The 20,296-nt window shown below is 40.6% G+C and overlaps 3 protein-coding genes across 5 annotated transcripts; 1 reads left to right on the forward strand and 2 right to left on the reverse strand.

The window, feature by feature from the left end:
- Positions 1 to 1,386: 1,386 nt before the first annotated feature.
- LOC116182979 lies at positions 1,387 to 7,379 on the reverse strand. Its single transcript, XM_031503557.1, has 3 exons — positions 4,320 to 7,379; positions 2,387 to 4,273; positions 1,387 to 1,641 (listed from the first exon to the last, which is right to left on the reverse strand). Exons 1-3 carry the CDS (start codon positions 7,377 to 7,379, stop codon positions 1,387 to 1,389), a joined length of 5,202 nt encoding a protein of 1,733 aa, XP_031359417.1.
- Positions 7,380 to 9,602: 2,223 nt separating this feature from the next.
- Positions 9,603 to 10,268, forward strand: LOC116182980. The gene has a single exon (XM_031503558.1). The coding sequence runs from the start codon at positions 9,603 to 9,605 to the stop codon at positions 10,266 to 10,268; it is 666 nt and encodes a 221-aa protein (XP_031359418.1).
- Positions 10,269 to 12,307: 2,039 nt separating this feature from the next.
- On the reverse strand, positions 12,308 to 19,784 carry LOC116182982. 3 transcript variants are annotated; one of them, XM_031503566.1, is made up of 3 exons: positions 19,698 to 19,771; positions 17,996 to 18,036; positions 12,308 to 16,940 (listed from the first exon to the last, which is right to left on the reverse strand). In XM_031503566.1, exon 3 carries the CDS (start codon positions 16,778 to 16,780, stop codon positions 13,019 to 13,021), a length of 3,762 nt encoding a protein of 1,253 aa, XP_031359426.1. In that variant the 5' UTR covers positions 16,781 to 16,940; positions 17,996 to 18,036; positions 19,698 to 19,771; the 3' UTR covers positions 12,308 to 13,018. The 3 variants fall into 3 exon arrangements, with proteins under 3 accessions (XP_031359426.1, XP_031359427.1, XP_031359425.1); XM_031503567.1 differs by having other exon boundaries at positions 12,308 to 16,953; XM_031503565.1 differs by lacking the exon at positions 17,996 to 18,036 and having other exon boundaries at positions 19,698 to 19,784.
- Positions 19,785 to 20,296: the final 512 nt, after the last annotated feature.

Raw genomic sequence — 20,296 nt, forward strand, 5'->3', positions numbered from 1 at the left:
TTATTCATAAACATCCGTTTATGTGAGCTGAAAGACTGTGCGTGTAATATTCTCTGCACAGCCGGTGCTTTACATTACATGTTTGATACATAGAAAACCAGCTTTCGCAACAATAAAAGGATAAGTGTAAGTTTTATGTACCCTAACTTTCACCATAACAACCCTTTAACTTACATAATTCATTTGCTATCGTTCATATTTGAAATATTTCCGATTTGTAAATCAGCAACAGGAAGAAAATGCGCCTCTTTTATATCCTTGTATTCTGTGTCTGTTCCATTTTGTATTTATACCCGTAACACGCCTTCGTCTATTACCACAATACATTAATTATAATTCCACCAGCAGTTTCTTAAAGTAAACTTTTGAACTTGACTTGTATGAACGGTAATACAAAACAAACCTTGACTTAACGAAATTTAAACAGAGGAAAAGTTTCGAGATTCTCGCGTTTCTGAACGTATAATAAATCCTAAGCCAATATTATCCGTCTTTGATAATACAACACCGATATCAAAGTTTTTCTATTAATAAGTGAAAATGCACAATAAAGCAAAAGTTTCTTGTACATTTTGCGTCACCGGTTAATAATCTTTTCGAGTTTGGCCTACGGTTTAATTAATTTCGCGGCGGCGGTTTAAAAATTTACTTTTCGTAATAAACGGATACAAATACAATCAACTAAAGAACGGAAGTTGGAAGTTATTACTTTGAAGTTATTTTACTCTTGGGTCGCAGATAAGTAATTAATAATGTTGGGGTGTCTCGCAATGGGTGACCCACAGAGATTTGGTGACTTGATTTGTGTCTTCGCGGGTTTTCGAGGATATTCTCAAGTTGGTCACTAATTCTAAAAATGTTACAATTGAAATTATAAGAGCATTCAAATGCTGGGTACGAGTTTATCTGTAAAAAAGATTTTGGTTGGTTATAAAACAATAATTATTTATCATGCAAGACTATAAAGGGATATTTTAACCATTGAGTGAAAGATCTCTTCGCGAGATGGTTAGTTTTCCTTTATCGCCGTATATAATACAAAACTTTATTTTATAGCAGAAGCCATATAAATCATTGTAAAGCTTCTGACAATTCTAAATTTAACGTCCCAAAATAGCAAGCTTAGTTTCTGCCGTCGCGATCGTTTCCATAGAAACAGAGTTATGTTCTGAACGTCATTTTAATCATGCATTTGTTAGAATGCACAATCATTTATTTCAATTTATCTACCCTTACGGTTAAAGTGATCACTTTATCTATCCATACGGTTAAAGAACGGCTTAGGCTACTGTTTCAAACCTATTAACCCTGTTACCCTATTATTAACCCGTTCGAGGTGAACCCAATGTTCTTCATTTGGGTACACCTGGAACTGGCTATAATAGTTCACAGCCACAGATAAGTCGGGTCGAGTGAACCATGCATTAAACAACCAACTAGCTCCCGATAGGGTTCCTCCGTTCTTCGGTCTTCTAACCCTTTCGCCAAGAGCAAACGATTCTCCATGGGAGTCGACATACTCTTGTATTCCATCATGTGGAACCGTCTGAGCAAACCTTCAAGATATCTTCGTTGACTGATCTTCATTATTCCCGCTTCGACGAACTCGTGGAACCACTGATTCCAAGCACGCGACGCTTGCTGGAGCCCATATATGGGCCATATATGAAGCGATTCAGGCGACAGACCAAATTTTTCTCCTGCTGAAATTCATCCGCCTGAGATTTCCCCGTTAAGAGTGCCACTCAACAATGCCGTCCAAACAGCCATCTGGTGAACGTAGAGATAATCACGATTCGCTAACGCCAGAACTGCTCTAAAGGTGTCCAATTTCGCCACCGGTTAGCTGTAATTGTGCTCAGACGATGCTGTGCCCCCACCACCGTTATTCGTTGACACTTCGGTTAGGTCTTCATCAGGTATCGGAACGGAGTTCGATAAAATCTCGAAGAACGGATCAGCACTAACGAGTCTGAACTGCTCCTGTTTCGTAGCGGTAGCGGTAGCGTGTAATTTGTAGCGATATTAACTTATAAATTCAAACACAAACAGAACGTCTAACGATCAACAACCAAAGTCAAATTTATTTATTACCTATTTACAAGTTATACCTGCGCTCTAATCTAAAGACATCAAAACTGAACGTTTATGCTATCTAGCGGTCACACATAAAATATCAAATAAATAAATACAGTTTGTAATTCAACATACCGCCCACTGTTTCGAGTTAATCGAAACATGCAGCAAATCAAAATGATCAGTCTGTCTATCAGACAAAAAACAACTAAAACTATCTCGAAAACTATGTAGCAACCGGCAGAAACACAAGCCGATTAGTAGGGCGCGTATACACAGCACTCGCGGTGCGAACAGTCACAACACGCACCTTAGAGTCATTACTATGGTGTACTCTTTCGATGACACCGAGAGGCCAGGACAATGGCGAAGAAGATAGTCCAGTAATATACACGAACGATCCTACGGTGGGGTTAGGACAGTCACGAGTCCATTTTTGACGCTGCATTTGAGTATGCAAATACTCACTGCTCCACCGACGCCAAAAGGATTGAGAGAGAGCATGAATTCGTTGCCACCGAGATCCAACACTAATATCGGTATCAGTAAGGCACAGCTCCGGTGGGGCGACCAACGGTCTTCCGACGAGTAAATGTCCTGGGGTCAACACGTCGCTACCCTCGCGGGGGTCTGAGGAAATCATTCCAAGCGGGCGACTATTAAGCACAGCTTCGACGCGCGCGAAAAAAGTGCTGAGCTCTTCGAAAGTGAGGATTGTATTCCCAATTTGCCGGTACATAAGTAGTTTCATCGACTTAACTGCAGCTTCAAAAATTCCTCCAAAATTGGGTGCAGCGGGTGGATTGAAACACCACTTCACCTTTAGCGATGCGAGCTGAGTGTACAGTTCGTCTTGATGATTCTTGAGGAAAGTCGTAACTTCCTTCAGCTGTCGTGCGGCTCCTAGATAGTTCCGCCCACAGTCAGAGTGTAAGGTAGCAGGAAGAGAACGACGGGCACAAAATCGATGAAAAGCAGCCATTAATGCAGCGGTAGATAGTTCTGTAACAGCTTCTAGATGTACGGCTTTGCTTGCAGTGTCCACGAAAATGCAACAGTATGACTTATGGCGTGGACTATTGCGGCGGGTGGTCTCCTTGGTCTCAAAGGGGCCTGCAAAATCCGAAGCGGTCGTGTAGAATGGCGGAGCGGGTTGTACTCTGCAAGCAGGCAGATCGGCCATGATCGGCTGCCGCGGAGCAGCGGTAAGGCGAAAGCAAGGGCGACACATGTAGATTCTCTGGCGAATCAGCGAATGCGCGGCTAGTATCCAAAATTTCCTCTGGATGAAACTCATCGTTTGGCGGGGGCCTGCGTGTAACAATTGTTTATGATAATAATCACAGATTAGTGACGAGAGATGACATTTTTTGGGGAGTAGTAGCGGGTACTTGCTTTCAGATGGTAGCAAGCTATGTCGTAAGCGACCGCCCACCCTGAGGAATCCCTTTTCATCGATGTAGGGCGACAATTTGGAAAGGCGTAGCGGAACTTTGTTGGAATTAGTGGACTGTAGTTGTTTGATTTCTTCGGAGAATTCAACAGCTTGGGTAATGCGAACACAGCACAATAAAGCGTCACTTAACTCAGAAACGGATAGCGGACCAATTTTCCTAGCGGATTTGCAGCTCGCATTGTGAGCAAATCTCCGAATGTTCGCAACGATGCGTTGAAGGCGTGACAAAGATGAGAATCTCTCTATGATGTCTAGCGGGGAGTCGGTTGCTGCGGGGTTTGCTTGAACTACAAGTGTGGTAACCTTGCGCTCTGGAATTTCATCAGGTTCCATCGGGATGGAAATGTTCCAATGCTCTGGACTGCGGCTCATAAAAGAGGGACCATGCCACCATATCTGATCGTCAATACAACCACGCGAGGCACAGTCTGCGGCGTTAAACTCGGAAGGAACGCGCGCCCATTGGTAGTTCTTAGTAAGGTCAAGAATCGTTACAACTCTATTAGCGACAAATGTATTAAGAAGGTGCGGTGGAGTCTTCAACCATGCGAGTACTATGGTGGAGTCCGTTAGCATATGGATCGACGAATATGCACGACCGGGGTTGGCGTGCAGCACGGAGTTTATCAATTGAGAAGCCAGAAGACTGCCCAGTAGCTCCAATCGGGGAATAGATAGAGTCTTTAGCGGGGCAACGCGACTCTTGGCTTTTACTAGATGAGCTTCAGCGAACTCACCTCGCTGCACATGTAAGTAAACACACGAGGCGTAACACTGCTTCATCAACATTGAAGCATCGCGGTATTCGAAATTTGGGTAAACTGCTCATGACATGTAGAAAATCTTTCCAGTTTGATTGTATCGGTTCGGGTAGCGGCTCATCCCAATCACTGCGTAACAACCAAAGGCTCTGAATGAACTGCTTTGCTCGGCAGATCACTCCACACAGAAGCCCAAGGGGGTCGTAACATCGACTAACGTAACCGAGTACTGAACGTTTCGTAGCGGGGCCTTCAAAGGGTTTAAGGCGATAACTGAACGCGTCTTCTTGCGGTAGGTAGCATAGACCAAGAATTTTCAGCATGGGATCACCAGTACTGAATTCCAGCGGAACTTCCTTGTGGGAATCAGGAATGTCGTCAAGCACTCGTGGATTGCTCGAGCTCCATTTGCGCAGAGGCATGCATCCTGCGTCGAGCAGCTCAGTCAGTTCTTTGCGAAGTTGCTTGGCCTCAGCAATAGAGGAAGATCCTCCGACGTAATCATCCATATAGAAATCTCGAACTAAAGCAATAGCGGCATTTGGGAAGCGGTGACCTTCGTCAGCAGCGAGTTGGCGAAGGGTGCGTTGAGCAAGAAAACTACTGCTTGCCATACCATATACGACACGAGTTATTTCGTATTCTTGAAGCGTATGTTCGGGAGATTCACGCCAGAAAACGTGCTGATGCTGCCTGTCTTCTGGATGGATGGCGAGCTGGCGAAACATCATTTTGATATCACTGCACAGTGCGACGTTGTGGAAGCGAAAACGGATAAGAATGTCACTTATGTCTGCCTGCAGCTTCGGTCCTGGTAGAAGTAACTGGTTCAGAGACGTCCCTGTGACGTCCTTGGCGGAGGCGTTGAAGACGCACCTCAGTTTGGTGGAGGTGCTCTCCTTCATGACGCAGTGGTGTGGCAGAACATAACTTGATGGTGAAACACCTAGCTGCATGTGTTTCATTTCGATGAACTCTTGCATGAATGCGGAATACAATAACTTTACTTGCGGTTGACGCCCTAATCGTCTTTCTAGCGATCTCAAACATTTTTCAGCGGCGCTGCGGTTGGACAACTCTTTAGGATTGGTTCCTGGGCGGAAAGGGAGGCGCAGTACGTATCGTCCCTCAGAATCCCTGGTATGCGTGTTGATGTAATGCTCTTCAGCAATGACGTCCTCTGGGTTTGTTTGCGCCGACGGCATGGAAACTTGTTCAATTTCCCAAAAGCGAGTAAGCGTAGATTCAAGCGGATGCGATCGAATTAGCATGGCAGTAGCAGAACATAGCGGCTTCAGTTCGGGGGTCGCTCCAAAGATAACCCATCCAAACTTTGTCCTTTGGGCAGTAGGTTGGCCAGGAATTAGGTTTGGAGTCTCTTCAGTCAGTAAATTAGCGTGAGCGTCTGCGCCGAGCAAAATGTCGATCTTCTTTTGTCGGTGAAACTGATTGTCTGCAAGTGGCAGCTGAGAAAATTTGCGGTAGAGGTCTGGCGAGAGTTCAGCAGTAGGTAAATCATCACATATGTGCGGTAGGACACTGGCCTCGGTCACATAAATTGCCGGGGGCTTGAAGCGGGATTGAAGTCTTAATTGAACAGAACCCTGGGAAGTAGATTCTCTTCCGCTCACTCCGAGGATGCAGCGAGCTTCTCCTTTGCATTGTAATCCTAGGCGGTTTGCGAGCTTACTTGTCACAAGACATCTTTGACTGGCGCTGTCAAGTAGCGCACAAACATCGTGCAGATTGCCGAACGAATCCTGTATTTTACACAAGATGGTGGCGAGAAGCACCTGGTTCGTAGATACGCACGACATGACGGCTGCGGGTCTTTCTTGAGCGGTGTCTGTACTAGTGAGAGGCGTGGAAGACGACGTAGTAGAAATTGCGGGAGGCGATGCAGTACTTGGCACGGTGGGTACAGCGGTTGGAAGGTGTAAAAGACTGTGATGAGCTCGGTTGCAGATTCTGCAGAGGACTTTACTTTTACAGTCTTTGACCTCATGTGACCCAAAACAATTGAAGCAGGCGTGAGAAGATTTGATAAAATTGGTACGATCAGCAGGCGACAATTCTCGGAATTGCTGACAGTGAAAGGTTTGATGATCAGCGTTGCAGTATCTGCATTTCGGTTGAGACGACGTTCTTGCTTGCGTGATGTGGGTTCTAGATTGATTTGGTTTTGGTGGCGCGAAGAAAGCGGTTTTTGATTGGGTAGGAAGAACGCATTTGACGTCCATTTCGTGACTGCGGGCTCTTTTCTCAACGTGATCCAAAAGTTCAATTAGTTTCGGCAGTTCGCTAGCATTCTCGTTGTCGAAACTGGCTTTGATTTTTGGATCGCAGTTATTGTACGCAATTTGAAAGAGGATGAAATCAGCCAAATCGTTGAGCTGGAGATTGGCTAACGCGGATGTCGAAGTGCGGTGAACTTCAAGGTAATGAAGTAGATCACCCTTGTTAACAAATTTGACAAGTCTTTGTATGTGAAAGGCAGCTATGCGGCGGTTGTTAGCATACCGTTTTTTCAAAGCGTCATAAGCGGGAGCGTAATTTGAATCTTGTAAGATGAAGCGCGATACGGTTGCGTGTGCTTCTTTAGCGGTATATAAACGTAAATATTGAAGCTTAGTGGCGTCATCAATACCTTCTTGATTATGCACTAAACTATCGAAAAGCGATATAAAGTTTTCCCATTTTTCAATTGCACCGTCAAATATTGGAATCTGAATTTTTTGCAGCGATGGACCCTTAGTATTAACCGTAGCGGTAGCACCAACAGTAGCGACAACGTTTGATGCACCGTTTTCGATAACCGTTAGGCAGTTCTTGTTAATAAAATCAATGAGTTCAATAAATGCCTCGAGATCATTGATGTTTACAATGTCCGCTTTATCTTTATCAACATTATAGGTGATAATGTCGACGTTTAACGCACGAAAGGATGCTTCAAGCGTATCCATTCGCCGTAAATATGTTTTGGCAACGATAATTGAGAAATCGCATTGCCTTACCTTTTTACTGAGTGCGGTGAGCTCTTTAAAGAGGTCTTCTTTGCGAATTGTTAGAATCTTCTTTGAAGCCATTGTGAATATTGCACTTGCACTTGCGATAATAACACTTTGACACTTAACGACTTTGCGGTAGCGGAAAGTTCAAGTAAAAGCGGTATCCGTCTCGTTGGACCAAATGTTTCGTAGCGGTAGCGGTAGCGTATAATTTGTAGCGGTATTAACTTATAAAATACAAACACGAAAAACGTCTAACCATCAACCAAAATCAAATTTATTTTTATCACCTATTTACAAGTTATACCTGCGCTCTAATCCAAAACATCAAAACTGAACGTTTATGCTATCTAGCGGTCACACATAAAATATCAAATAAATAAATACAGTTTGTAATTCAACAGCTCCCCATATCTTTTAACCTTCGTCTCCGCAAAAACAACGTCTCGCGTCGTCACAATCCGGCGCTGTACCGGATTCCAAGCTCTGTTTGTAGGTAAAACCGACAGGAAGGAGCATAGTAATGTAAAAAAGGAGACCAGAATGGAAGGTGAATATGGCGGTCGTGAATTTCCGGTCAAATGGTGCACAAATAATATAAGAGGAAAGTTCTAATGTAATTATTTATAGTGGGTTACTGTATGTTTGTTGGTGTGCTGAACACAAATCTGAAGTTGTTCAACAAACATTTTCCTCGCATATATGAGAAATCGTCAAAAATCTTAAAGTAGGTTTGCTATCATCTTTATTGATTAAAAAAAACAAGAGTACAAATGATACAAGACGCTCATACAATTTAAATTTAACATAATGTCAGTCTTCTTAAATATTCAAGGAAACAAGAAGGAACAAAATATGAAAACATTTACTGACTGTTTGTTTTTTAAGTTAATCTTTTTGTAATTAGTGGACTGAAGGACCATAAGCTATATTTTTTGGTTAAATGAATATTTCCGCCCGAACCATACAAATACATAAATAGAAAGTTTGGCACGTACCTGGAGTGGCTTATTTCGGTGAGCTGCTGTACCGGCTGATGGGGGCCCCCAAAGATTGGTTTGGTTTCTCACTTTTTGATTGATAAAATGGATTGCGCGTCAAACTCGTGCATGCTTAACTTAACTCTACGCACATCGTTCCGTCTTCGCTAGTCCTTCTCTCTTCATTTTGAAGCGTTTTGTGTTGTGCATGTGTTGTGTGATCGAACACTTAGTACGTGTTGTGTTTTAAATAAATTTAGTGCATTTCTTAAGGTAAGAAATCAAAAAATATCCGTTGGATTGTTGTAAATACTGTACATACATGTCACACAGACCTTGGCGCTTGAAACACTGCATACTAAAGTAAATACCATGACGTCATTTTTTGTAAATTTTCCTAACGTGAACTCCTACATGCGTGGGTTATATGAGCATTCAAATTACGGCTAATATGAGCATATGCTCATATTATCCACAGAGGTGGGTAATATGAGAATGAGCTTCGTGAATGAAACAAAAACAGATCAAAAGTAACATTTTATTCAAACGCTAAGGCATCAATTCATTATTATTATCATGCTTACAATTCAATGTTATCTATAATAGGTTCCTTAACGATGACTAAGACGAAGGAGAAAAGGGTACGATCAATTTGGTCAGAAATGAATATGAAGACTGCTCTTAAGCTCGTTTTGGACGAAGGCAAGTCGGAGAAGTATGCTGCCAAATGCAGTGGCGTGCCACGTCAAACTTTACGCAGATACTTGTTGAAAGCCCGGAATGATAGGGAATTTACTTTGAAAGAAAAGCTTGGGAAAAAAGCAGTTTTATCAAAGGAACAAGAAAAAGATCTGGTTAATGTGCTGCTTGATATGGAAAGGAGATTATTTGGAGTGGGGATAAACGATGTTCGAAAGTCTAGTATTGTAAGAAAAATGGGATTTCCAATCCATTTAACTGTAGTAAAGGTAGATCAGGGAGGGACTGGTTTCGTGGAACCCCGAATTATCCGTCAGAAAACCGGAAGCAACTTCAATACAAAGGGCTATCGGGTTTAATAAAACAAAGGTTGAACTTTTCTTTAACAATTTAAAGAAGCTCATTTATTTTGAAACGGGATCGCAGAGAATACCTCCAGAAAATATATTCAATGTTGATGAATCTGGATATACGTATGTGCGTAAGCCAGGAAAAATAGTCGCTAGAAAAGGCAAAAAATCCGTTGGATCACTAACGAGCGCTGAAAAAGGAAAAACCATTACAGTCGTTTGTTGCATCAGTGCAGTTTATTCCTCCAATGTTTGTGTTCCCGAGAGTCCGAATGCGCCCTGATCTGCTGGATAATGGACCACCTGGCGCAATTGGTGTTGCAAATCCCTCCGGTTGGATCAATGAGGAATTATTTGGCACGTGGTTTGACCATTTTTTGAAAATAGTAAGGCCAGAAGTTCGCCCTGAACCCGTTCTACTCATTCTAGACGGGCACACGTCCCATACAAAAAATCTCTCCGTAATTATGAAAGCTAGAGAAAATAACGTCATCGTTTTGTCGTTGCCTTCACATACCACCCACAAACTACAACCGCTTGATGTCGCCGTGTTTAAAAGTATAAACTCATTCTATGACCAAGCCGTGTCTACATGGTTAACTCAGCATCCTGGAAGGATTGTAACAGAAAGAGAGATCCCAGAGTTGTTTAATCAAGCGTATGGTAAAGGAGGTACCATCCGTAATGCTGTGTTCGGCTTTAAGAAATGTGGAATATTTCCCTTTAATCCCGACGTCTTTACAGACCAAGACTTCATCGCATCTATGGTAAATGAAACCGAGTTCCATTCTATTGCAGATGAAAGGAATTTGCAAGATCAAAAAGGTACAGAAGATGCGCAAAAAGATCAAGTAAATAGTACTCATAAGGATGCAGGAGATGATGATGTGATGTGGGGACAAGTTTTCATTCAATTCAATCGAATAAGACCGATCTAATTGCCCGTAACCCCAGAAAAATCGAATCCCATTCTACCGACAGAAAAGTTGCCCACTCGAGTATTTTGACAGAAAGGCCATACAAAAATGAATTGTTGGAAATTTCTACAAGAAAGGCAGGAAAACCTGCGAAACCTGCTCCCAGGAAATCTTTGGCATCCACAAATAAATCTCGTGTGGATGATGATGCTGAGTGTATCTTTTGCTGCGAGTTATTTTCGAAAACTGGTGGTGCTTGGATTAGATGCATGACATGCCAAGGATGGGCACATGAAGAATGTACCGGAACATCCAAATCCTGCAAAGTATACCATTGTGACAATTGTATCTAAATAAAGGTGTTTAGTACATTGATTTGCGTATGCTCATATTCCCCCCTATTGGCAATATGAGCATATTTACGATCATCGTAAAATGTGAAAATCAAATTCATATGTGTATGCAGCGAATTTTTACTTTAAACTTTAGTAGTCCGGCATTTGTCACTTCAAATAAAAATTTCACTTTTGGCCAATTGGTAACCTTTGTCAAAATAACACCGGTTTTACTTAAGGTGCTCATATTTACCACAGTTACCCTACAATTACGAAATATGTTACAAACGTTCTCATTTAAATGCAAATGCAGACGCGATGTCAAGACTGCCAGTAAAAAATGAAAATCCCTGATATATTGGGCTCCGTTAACTAAAGACAGATTGCGCTAGAATCTCTATGGCTAGCGCCAGCTAGCGCCACTTTGAGTTCAGCTAGCGCCATTATAGATTTTGCAGAAAAGCCCTTGATTTTCGGGGGGTGCTATGTTAACGCTAGCACCACCATTGCGTCCGATCATTTCCAAAAGCAAGCGCTGTGTTCGTCAGACCTAGCGCCAGCTAGCGCCACAAATTTTAGAGCTAGCGCCACCCCCCAATAGTGAGGGGAGCAATTTTTCCTAGCACCACCATTTTGTCTTTTCATGTAAAATTTTGACGTTATGTGTTCTGCTGACCTAGCGCCACTTTGAGTTCAGCTAGCGCCATTATAGATTTTACAAAAAAGCTTTTGACTTTCGGGGGGTGCTATATTAACGCTAGCGCCACAAATTTTAGAGCTGCCATCACCCTCCAATAGTGTGGGGGGAGGGGGCATCACCATTTTGTCTTTTCGGGTAAAAATTTGATGTTTTCTGTTCTGTAGACCTAGCGCTCAAGTTAACCTAGCGCAATTATAAATCCTAGCGAGTTTATAATTTTGCGGTGTCTGTCCGTCTATCCGTTAGCACGATATCTTGATAACGATAACGAATTGACCGTTTACGATGAAATTCTGTAGATGGATTCTTTATCAAATTTGTAGATCGGAGTTCGTAAATTGGCAATGTAGACCAAAAAATAAAGTAGGCACTTTTGACAGTAGGCATGGGGTCACTTGGGCCTGGGAAAATTCTGGGGACCGTGGGAACTTTTTTTCCTTTGATGTATGCCGCCCACGTGGGTGGCCCTAGACCGTGGGAATTTTCCTTTGATCTATGCCGCCTGTGTGGGCGTGGTCTTAGACCGTGGGAACTTTTTCCTTTGATGTATTCCGCCTACGTGGGTGGTCCTAGACCGTGGGAATTTTTCCTTTGATGTATGTCACCTACCTGGGAGATTCTCTACTTCTCTAACCTGACCGTTAAGGAGAGGACGCTCCTCCTGGATGTACGTCATACGATTGTTATGGCTTTATGAGAACTTGACGTTTACCTATGCTGGACCCGCCGTCGGCGATTAACTCTGGGGAAGTGCGAGCGTATTTCGTACGAGTTAAGAGCCTCTAGTAGGAGTGGGGCGTCACACACACGCTGCGCCTGGATTAATTCTGAAAAACTTTTTTTCTTGTCCTGGGGTTCGAACCTGGGTTGTCCGATTAAGAAGCGAGCGTCCTAACCACTGGACCAACAAACCGTTTTATATACGTGTGTTAACTATATTTAAGACAAGAACAATTCTTTGGTACATAACTATTTTGATTTATATGTACAAATCTCGTGTACACGATCATTTACGAAACCCTCAATAAGATGAAAGCTTTGGAGATTTATTATTATACTTTTGTTACAAAATTTGTTACATAGGTTGATTATACATTACATAGGTATTTTACAAAATATGAGCAGCGTAAAAGGGATCACAAGTCGTTACTTATTGTGACATTATGTACCCTAAGTTTTTTAAACCCATACGGGTGTGAAGAATAAGAACCGGCAGGGATAAATTACCTGTGTTATTAATAGAACATAATAAAGCAAAAGTTATCTGTTCTCACTTTCTCAGTTACTTCATTGTAGAAAAAAGCATGCGTTAAGAAAAGTTAAATTTGGCTGTAAGTAATAATTTGATGTAATTATTTAAAAAAAAAAGCGAATACATGTATACAAAAATTAGGTACTACTCGGTAACCTTTACACTTATGTATGCAAGATCACGTTTCTAGAATTTATATGCGCTATAAATAGACACCCCGAGTAAGGAATGTGGGGAAACTGTGATTCATATTTACTACATATAGTAGCGTAATTTAAGAAAATAGATGGTTTTTATTAAAACTAAAATCGAATTAGTTGATATCCGGGAAGTCGTCGAAATGGATCTTGCCCCTACAGATTGCATGCGTTTTCTATTGCAATTTTCTACCTCTACACAACCAATGACATTATGGGCAATGTGCTCAACGAGAAAATTACATTGTTGATACATGGTGCTAGAATTATCTTAAGTATAATATATATTACAAATTTTCAATAATGACATTAGTTAAACGCGCTTTCTTATATCCATAAGGTGTTGACGAACCGTCTGGAGCAAAACACCTTTTTGTGGAATTTGTACGATAAGTTTTAGCAGCACTGGTAGTTATTACATCGTGTTCAGCTGTTCTTTTTATGAGTTTTGAAGTTAACATAATTGGTTCTGATTCTTCTTCTAACACCATCTTTTTTATCTGATCAAAGTTAATTACTTGCGAAGCCGTGTAAGATAAAGATATCCCTTTAACCTTACAAACAGTTACATCGCAACCTTTAGAACTGGACCACATTTTGTAAGCGTAATTCTTTGGACCGCCTGACACAAATTCTTTGATGTAGCTTCCAACGCCTTCCTCTTCTAGTTCATCTGTCAACTCGCCCAAAAAGCGACCTAATGGTGGATCGTACATTCCCGGAACCGAAACGTAGATTATCGAGTCCGTATCGTAATATAGAACCCTATCCTCTAACTTTTCCAAATATTCATATAACTTTAATCGTGCCTGCGCAGTGGTGTAGGCGGCCAGTACCACGTTCACTGTCGATAAAGGGTTGTAACTTTCTTCTTTAAATCCCCAGTTCACAAGTAGCGTATCCTCATTTATGGTCAGAACGGAATTAATGTCGATTGAAGGATTAGTCATGATGTTATAAAATTCTCCTGGTTGTCTTACAATTGTAGTCTTGCTTTGATTCTCGCGCTGTCCTAACTTTCCCCAAAACGAAGTAATAACGGATTTCCCCAATTGTCGTAAACCTGGATTTTTATCAATCTTTGCTGGGTCAAGGCGAACACCCTCAGTTTCAAAGTAGTCTTTAACATATTCAGCTCTCTTTTCTGAGGTATCACAAGAAGTAGGCCATCCAGAACTTTGCTGTTTAATGCCCAAAAATTTGTTTATGTATTCATTAAACAGGCCACCAGTTTTAGTGCTTTTATTATATTGCTCTGTGTCGTATTTCCATATCTCATAAGTTACTAAGAGTTTGTATCCTTTTTGGATAGCTTTCTTAACCTCGGCAAGCACCCAAGTTCCTGTTACCGCACGCTCATCGTCGTTATGTTTACAAGGTCCTTGGTCGAAACCTTCACCGCATGAACGGCAAAGCACAAACATTAATTTTTTATTCATTTTTACAGGCAGTACTGGGGGGAATAATGTCTGTGGTGGTAGGATCTTACACTTGATGATTCCGTCTACCTCATCTAAGTTTAATTTACTGCACGACTCCCCAATGTGGACGGTGGGGTGCCTTATAGGGTATAAACCGTACTTGTTAACATAGGGATAAAGCGAAGTAAAATCTACATATTTTATTTGTTCATCTCCCTTTGTTATATAAAAGGATTTTGCGTTTCCTGTTCGACCCCCATAAAATGCGTCTCTGGGGTTTAGCGGTGAACTTGCAATTATATGGTGTGTTTCAGTGTAATTAAACATTTCTTCGGTCATAAGCCTCTTAAAATCGCATTCCCACATCTCGATAACGGCATATCCTAGTTCTATTAATCTACAAGATTTCGCTACGGTAGCTTCATATCGGTACTCCAAAGTCTCTGATGGACTGTCTGGTAAGGATGCGTTTCTAGTATATTTGAAGCATTTCGGACAACCGTGGTAATAACAACCGTGGAACTCAAACACCTCATTGGTTTTGGGACAATATCCGTCGACCTTTACACCTCCAACCCTAGCCTCTTTCTGTTTGCCCGAATGTATAATATCAATTTGACGGGAGCGTTCTTCTAATAATAACCAACGTATTGCTAGCTTTGATTGATTATCACAATTTCTGTAACCGCCTCTTGGTATTAGACCGATAGTGTTTGGTTTTAAGAATGATCGTCGAAAAATCTTATTACACGCACCCGGCAACGTGACACTTTCAGTAAATGGACACACATTGCCCTCCTTGATCATCAACTCTCTAAACTTAAGACAGGAACGCGCTAATATGTCCACATCTGCTACACAGTAATCTATGAACTCTTTTTGAAAGTCAAATGTATAGTTACCGGCCACCTTGCTTGCATGCCACGCTAACAATATTTCTCTCTCGTTGCACTTGAGGTTATCCGGATCAAAGGTTTCTATGGGTGGAATTGGACCTATGTAGTTTTGATGTTCTGTGGTGTTAAATAAATGCGGAAAGTATCCTTTCTTTAACGCTGTTAGCCCGAATACTTTAGGTAACTTATTAAGCGACATTTGAAAGTAATTTAATGAATCTAGAAATCTAACGTTATCTAAAAACATACAAACTAATTTTGTTCCACGCATTATTAGTTCAGGTGTGAGATCTGTTTGTGTTAAAATGTGGTTTAAAATAAACTGGTGGTCAAACCCACCACCGTTGTGAGCCAAAACTACCACGTTTTTGAATTTCTTCCTTATTTCTAAGATATGTCTCATTAGTACATTTATTACATTATCGGTTATTATTTTTTGCCGAAAACCACACTTTTGACAAAAGTAAAGTTTTTCTTCATCTATACATTTATCACAACACTGCACAAACACGCAAAGGTTAGGTTGATGTAAAAGGGACCCGTCTTCTAACAACTGCTCCTGCATTGTTTCCAAATCGTAAAATATAAAAAGCGTATCCTGTGTTTTCGGAGAACCTTTATCTACCTGAATGTAGCACAGATGATCTCTATTTACATGGCTGTTGCACGTTTTACAGAACACCTCTTCGCAAACATGGTTTCTGTTACAACGATATATTGTAAAACATTTTTCACACCGCCTGATTTGAGTGCAAATATTAAATGTTTTGTGATTGTCAAAACATTTTTGCCCTCGAAAGTCTCTTCCGCATTCTCCGCACTTTATTTTTATAACGTCCTCTTTAGAACATACAGGGGTTTGAAAGCAAAAGGCACACGTTCCGCCGCAACGATGTCTGTTCTTATTATTAAAGGGGACGTGACAATCTTCACAATAATAAGTACATGTGAAGGCTGCAGTTAAAGATGTAACTACGTTGTAGTGTCCATCGTGATAAATTAGATTTAGACGTTTACCCGTACCGTCACCTTCAAACATGACGTCACGCCCTTTTGAACCATAAAGGTATACAGTTAATTTATAGGGTTGTAGATATTCTTGAAATTGTTGTAGTTCGGATACACCCGCACCAGATTTTGGTATTATGATGTTGCTATCTCGTAATAACTTTATTGCTTTTTGTTCTTGTTTTTTTCCGATATTACGTCTAATCTGCCTGTATTCATTATCATGATTAACATACGCAATAGCAACAACGATTGCACGAGGAAGACATAGACCGTCATTATTATTAATTACCACAACACCTCTCCGTGCCGTACAGTCCTCTTGAAAATTTATGTATTTCCGTTCTCTTCCTAACCCAGATGGTAACCTGACAGATGTTACACGAAGACAAAAGGTTTCGGTGTTTAAACCGCATGCGTTGGACTGATAGATGGACGAGATGGTGTCCCAAACATCGTCAACAGTAACATCACTAGCCACCTTGAACCGCATCCACCCCTCACCTTTGTTAAAATCTTTGGAGCAGAATGAAAAACCCACCATATCTTGTGGAGACAATCCTTCTACACCTTTATGAACAATTTGTGTGATTGCTTCTTTTGTCCAGTGTATGGGGTTGGCATCTTTAGGTATGGGTTTTAACTTAAATTCCAAAGTACGGCCGCTTAAATTGAAACGGCGTACCTTTCGGGTATTGTCTTTCAAAATACGAAATTTTTCCATTTTAAGCGTTTGATGATATTAACCAACAACTCGTTACACAGTCTATTGATCAAAGCACCTTTATGTACTGAAGTTGGACCACCAAATTTCAGTCGGTATGTCAAGGCTACACGGACCGCCAATTGAATGATAGCAGCGTAGAGATATTTGTGTTAATGTTCTGCAATAAATTACTAAATTACTTATTATTGTATTCGCAGCTATGACGATTTAATTGACAAAAGTAGCATAGAAGTATTTGTTTTAGAAAAATTTCGAAAACTAAAGTACTTTTTCATAGCAGACTACAATTATACTCCATGACACGTCTTGGTTTACATCACGGTATACGAATGCAAAGGACATCTTACCCTATGGATTATATGGCATATGAAGAGACATTCTTTTAAGAATAACATGAGATTTGACGACAATTATGTCCGAACTCCTGCTGCTTCTCTGCTCTCCAATACTCAGTATGACGATCAAAACACGACTAGCGATGTTAATAGCATCACTAACAGTTTTATTTGCAATCGGTAGCAATATCAAAAACAGAGAACGTATTACGCGGATGAAGAAGAAAGAAAACAATATTGCTTCAGGTGTGAGAGGGAGTAAGATAAGATAGCACAGGCAACGAGACTACGACAGCTCAAGCTTTAAGTGACTGGTTAGTGAAACTTTTATATATATATAGACTGGAAAACCACACAGGATTAATACGTGCATGCGAGGTACCATTTCTGTTGTTATTAAATGTATAGTATTGTGATCGATTGACACCTACGCGCATGCATCGGGGAACTTTCTATCATCACTGAAAATTACACTCCCACGTGTTAGGGGGTCTAAGCGAAACGTCAGAGAGATATATTTCTCCGGGACGCATGCGTAATTGCATCCATCGTGATGTTGTGCTTAAGAGCGGTCTGTATGAAAGACAGTACGGTTTAACTATGCAGTGTTCTGATCGAATGATATTTGCGATGAGCCAGCAATTAGCGGACTTCTGTCATCTTCAAAAATCACAACCAACGTTTCAGGCTGGAAACTTTTACCATGACCCTCTCCGGCATACAATTCTCCTCCACGTATGAAGGGATGCCGGGCGTACAGTATATCATTCGTAATGTTACGTGTGAGGGTGTGTGTGTGCGTGTCAGATACATACTATAATAGGAAGTGAGGTCATGAGGTGTCAGGACACATGCTTACACTTACCAAGATACTTACCTCTCTGTTTGTGATGGACTCTATTAAGCAGTGAGAGGTACCTGCAATTTAAGATTTTTGGTTAAATGAGGTTGACGTGAATATTTTTTTTTTGTTCCTATTTTATTGCATGAATGAAAAATGCAGCTTTTTTATTAGAAATAATTTAAGATACAATTCGAGAACTATCAGGATTAAAATATTAGATATTAGAATATTTAAAAAACACTTTTACTATTACCAAAGGAAAGAACCTACGTACACAAAGTCCAACAGCTAATTTAATATGATGATGATTGGATAGGTGAGTAATGACAATAACGTGCGATCAGAAATGAGGGACTGTCCAGTAACCTTTTGGAAGTTCAAGTATTGATTTTGAGTACAAGTGAGTAAAGCCACTATTTATCCTCGAGCTCTAGATTGGAACACACGAACGTATTTTATGATATAGTAAACGTGTAAACAAATATAGCAAACGAGCTCTTGGGTATGGTTATAGCATGCGAAAAAACAAATTTGAACCCGATGTTAGATTGCTTTTATTCCGAGTGCATATGTCTCGAATTTCATTTAAATGCTTTCGTAAATAAGAAAGTTGGCACCACGCATGCGCAAAACCAAATTTGAAACAGGCGTTACATTTGCTTTTTATTCCAAGTGTCTATGTATCAAATTTGATTTAATAGCTCCCATAAATAAGAAAAGTTAGTACTGCGCATACGCAAAACCTAATTTTGAAACTGACGTTAGATTTACTTTTATTCCAAGTCTCAATGATCAAACTTCATTTAAAGCTCTTCATAAATAAAAAAGTTTGCAATTCGGTTCATAAATAGTCGAAATGCGAAAAGGGCACTATGTATGTTCAATCCATTGGACTCAACTTCTGGCATTGCGTATTATACCCCTAAAGCTATGCTCATATTAAATTTCATGGAATTCGGTTCATATCTAACGGAGATGTCAAAAGGGCCTTCCTTATTTTTTTGCCTACATGGCCAATTCACGAACTCCGATCTACAAATTTGATAAGGAATCCACATGAAAATTTCATCGTAATCGGACCACCCGCTTTCGGGATATCGTGCTAACGGAAAGATGCCGCAAAATTATAAACTCGCTAGGAGCTCGCCAATAATTTGGTAGCCAAAATATGTTTATAAATCGTTTTCACGAAACCTGAAATACGACAGACAAATTATTTCAGGAGATTTTATTACGCGCGAGGGAGTGTTTCATCTAGAGAGAGAGAGAGAGAGTGCAAGAGCCCTTACTCAAAAAGACGGCTAACATAATTCAGTAACTGACGTTAACCGATTAACAAATTTGCTCACTAGAGATCAAACCACCCGTTTTTCTAACGAAAAATAGAGAGCAAACCATACTATCAATTACTAATCGTGGAAATAATATTCACTGAAACTGACCTTGTGAGTTCTAAAATGCTATTTTTAAATCAATAATTGGAACATTATTCTTTTACGTAGGTACATTTATTACACCTATTTAAAAAAAAATCCTCCAAGGCGAAATAAGAATTTCACATCATTGCTTTGCGGTGTGTTTAAAAAATCGTCTAAACATTTAAAAATTGATATAATCCAATCTAAATTAATAAAGCATATAGTGTAATGTAAAAAAAATGAACGATTTAATACCAAGAACTCGTTTTACAAGAAACATTTGGTGGTAAAAAAAGTTCATTAAGTTCCACCCTTACCACCAACGATATGAGGGTTGCGTGCCGCTGCAGTTTTGTTGAAGATCTCGAGCTCTTACGCACTCAACAGAAACGGATTAACTGGCGATTTCTAAACAATAAATAAATAAAGCGAAAATGTGTGGAATTTGCGCAAGTCTATTCATTAGCATTGAGCAGGTCGTGCGCTTTCCGCAAGGAGTCAGTGAGAGACAGAGAAAGCATTCGGAAGGAAAGAGATGGCTTCCCCGCTCTCGAATTAGAAAAAAACACATTTTATATCAGTGCCCGTTTATCTGAAACAGCCTGTTCATGTGTGTGTTGTTTAGTGAGGTCAATACAAATTTACAAAAGGCCCGTTATAGGTTAGGTTGGAATGGGCGCGCCCATTCCAACCTAACCTATAACGGGCCTTTTGTAAATTTGTATTGACCTCACTAAACAACACACACATGAACAGGCTGTTTCAGATAAACGGGCACTGATATAAAATGTGTTTTTTTCTAATTCGAGAGCGGGGAAGCCATCTCTTTCCTTCCGAATGCTTTCTCTGTCTCTCACTGACTCCTTGCGGAAAGCGCACGACCTGCTCAATGCTAATGAATAGACTTGCGCAAATT

The sequence above is a fragment of the Photinus pyralis genome, unplaced genomic scaffold (assembly GCF_008802855.1).
Source record: "Photinus pyralis isolate 1611_PpyrPB1 unplaced genomic scaffold, Ppyr1.3 Ppyr1.4_unclustered_Scaffold8275, whole genome shotgun sequence".
Lineage (NCBI taxonomy): Eukaryota > Metazoa > Arthropoda > Insecta > Coleoptera > Lampyridae > Photinus > Photinus pyralis.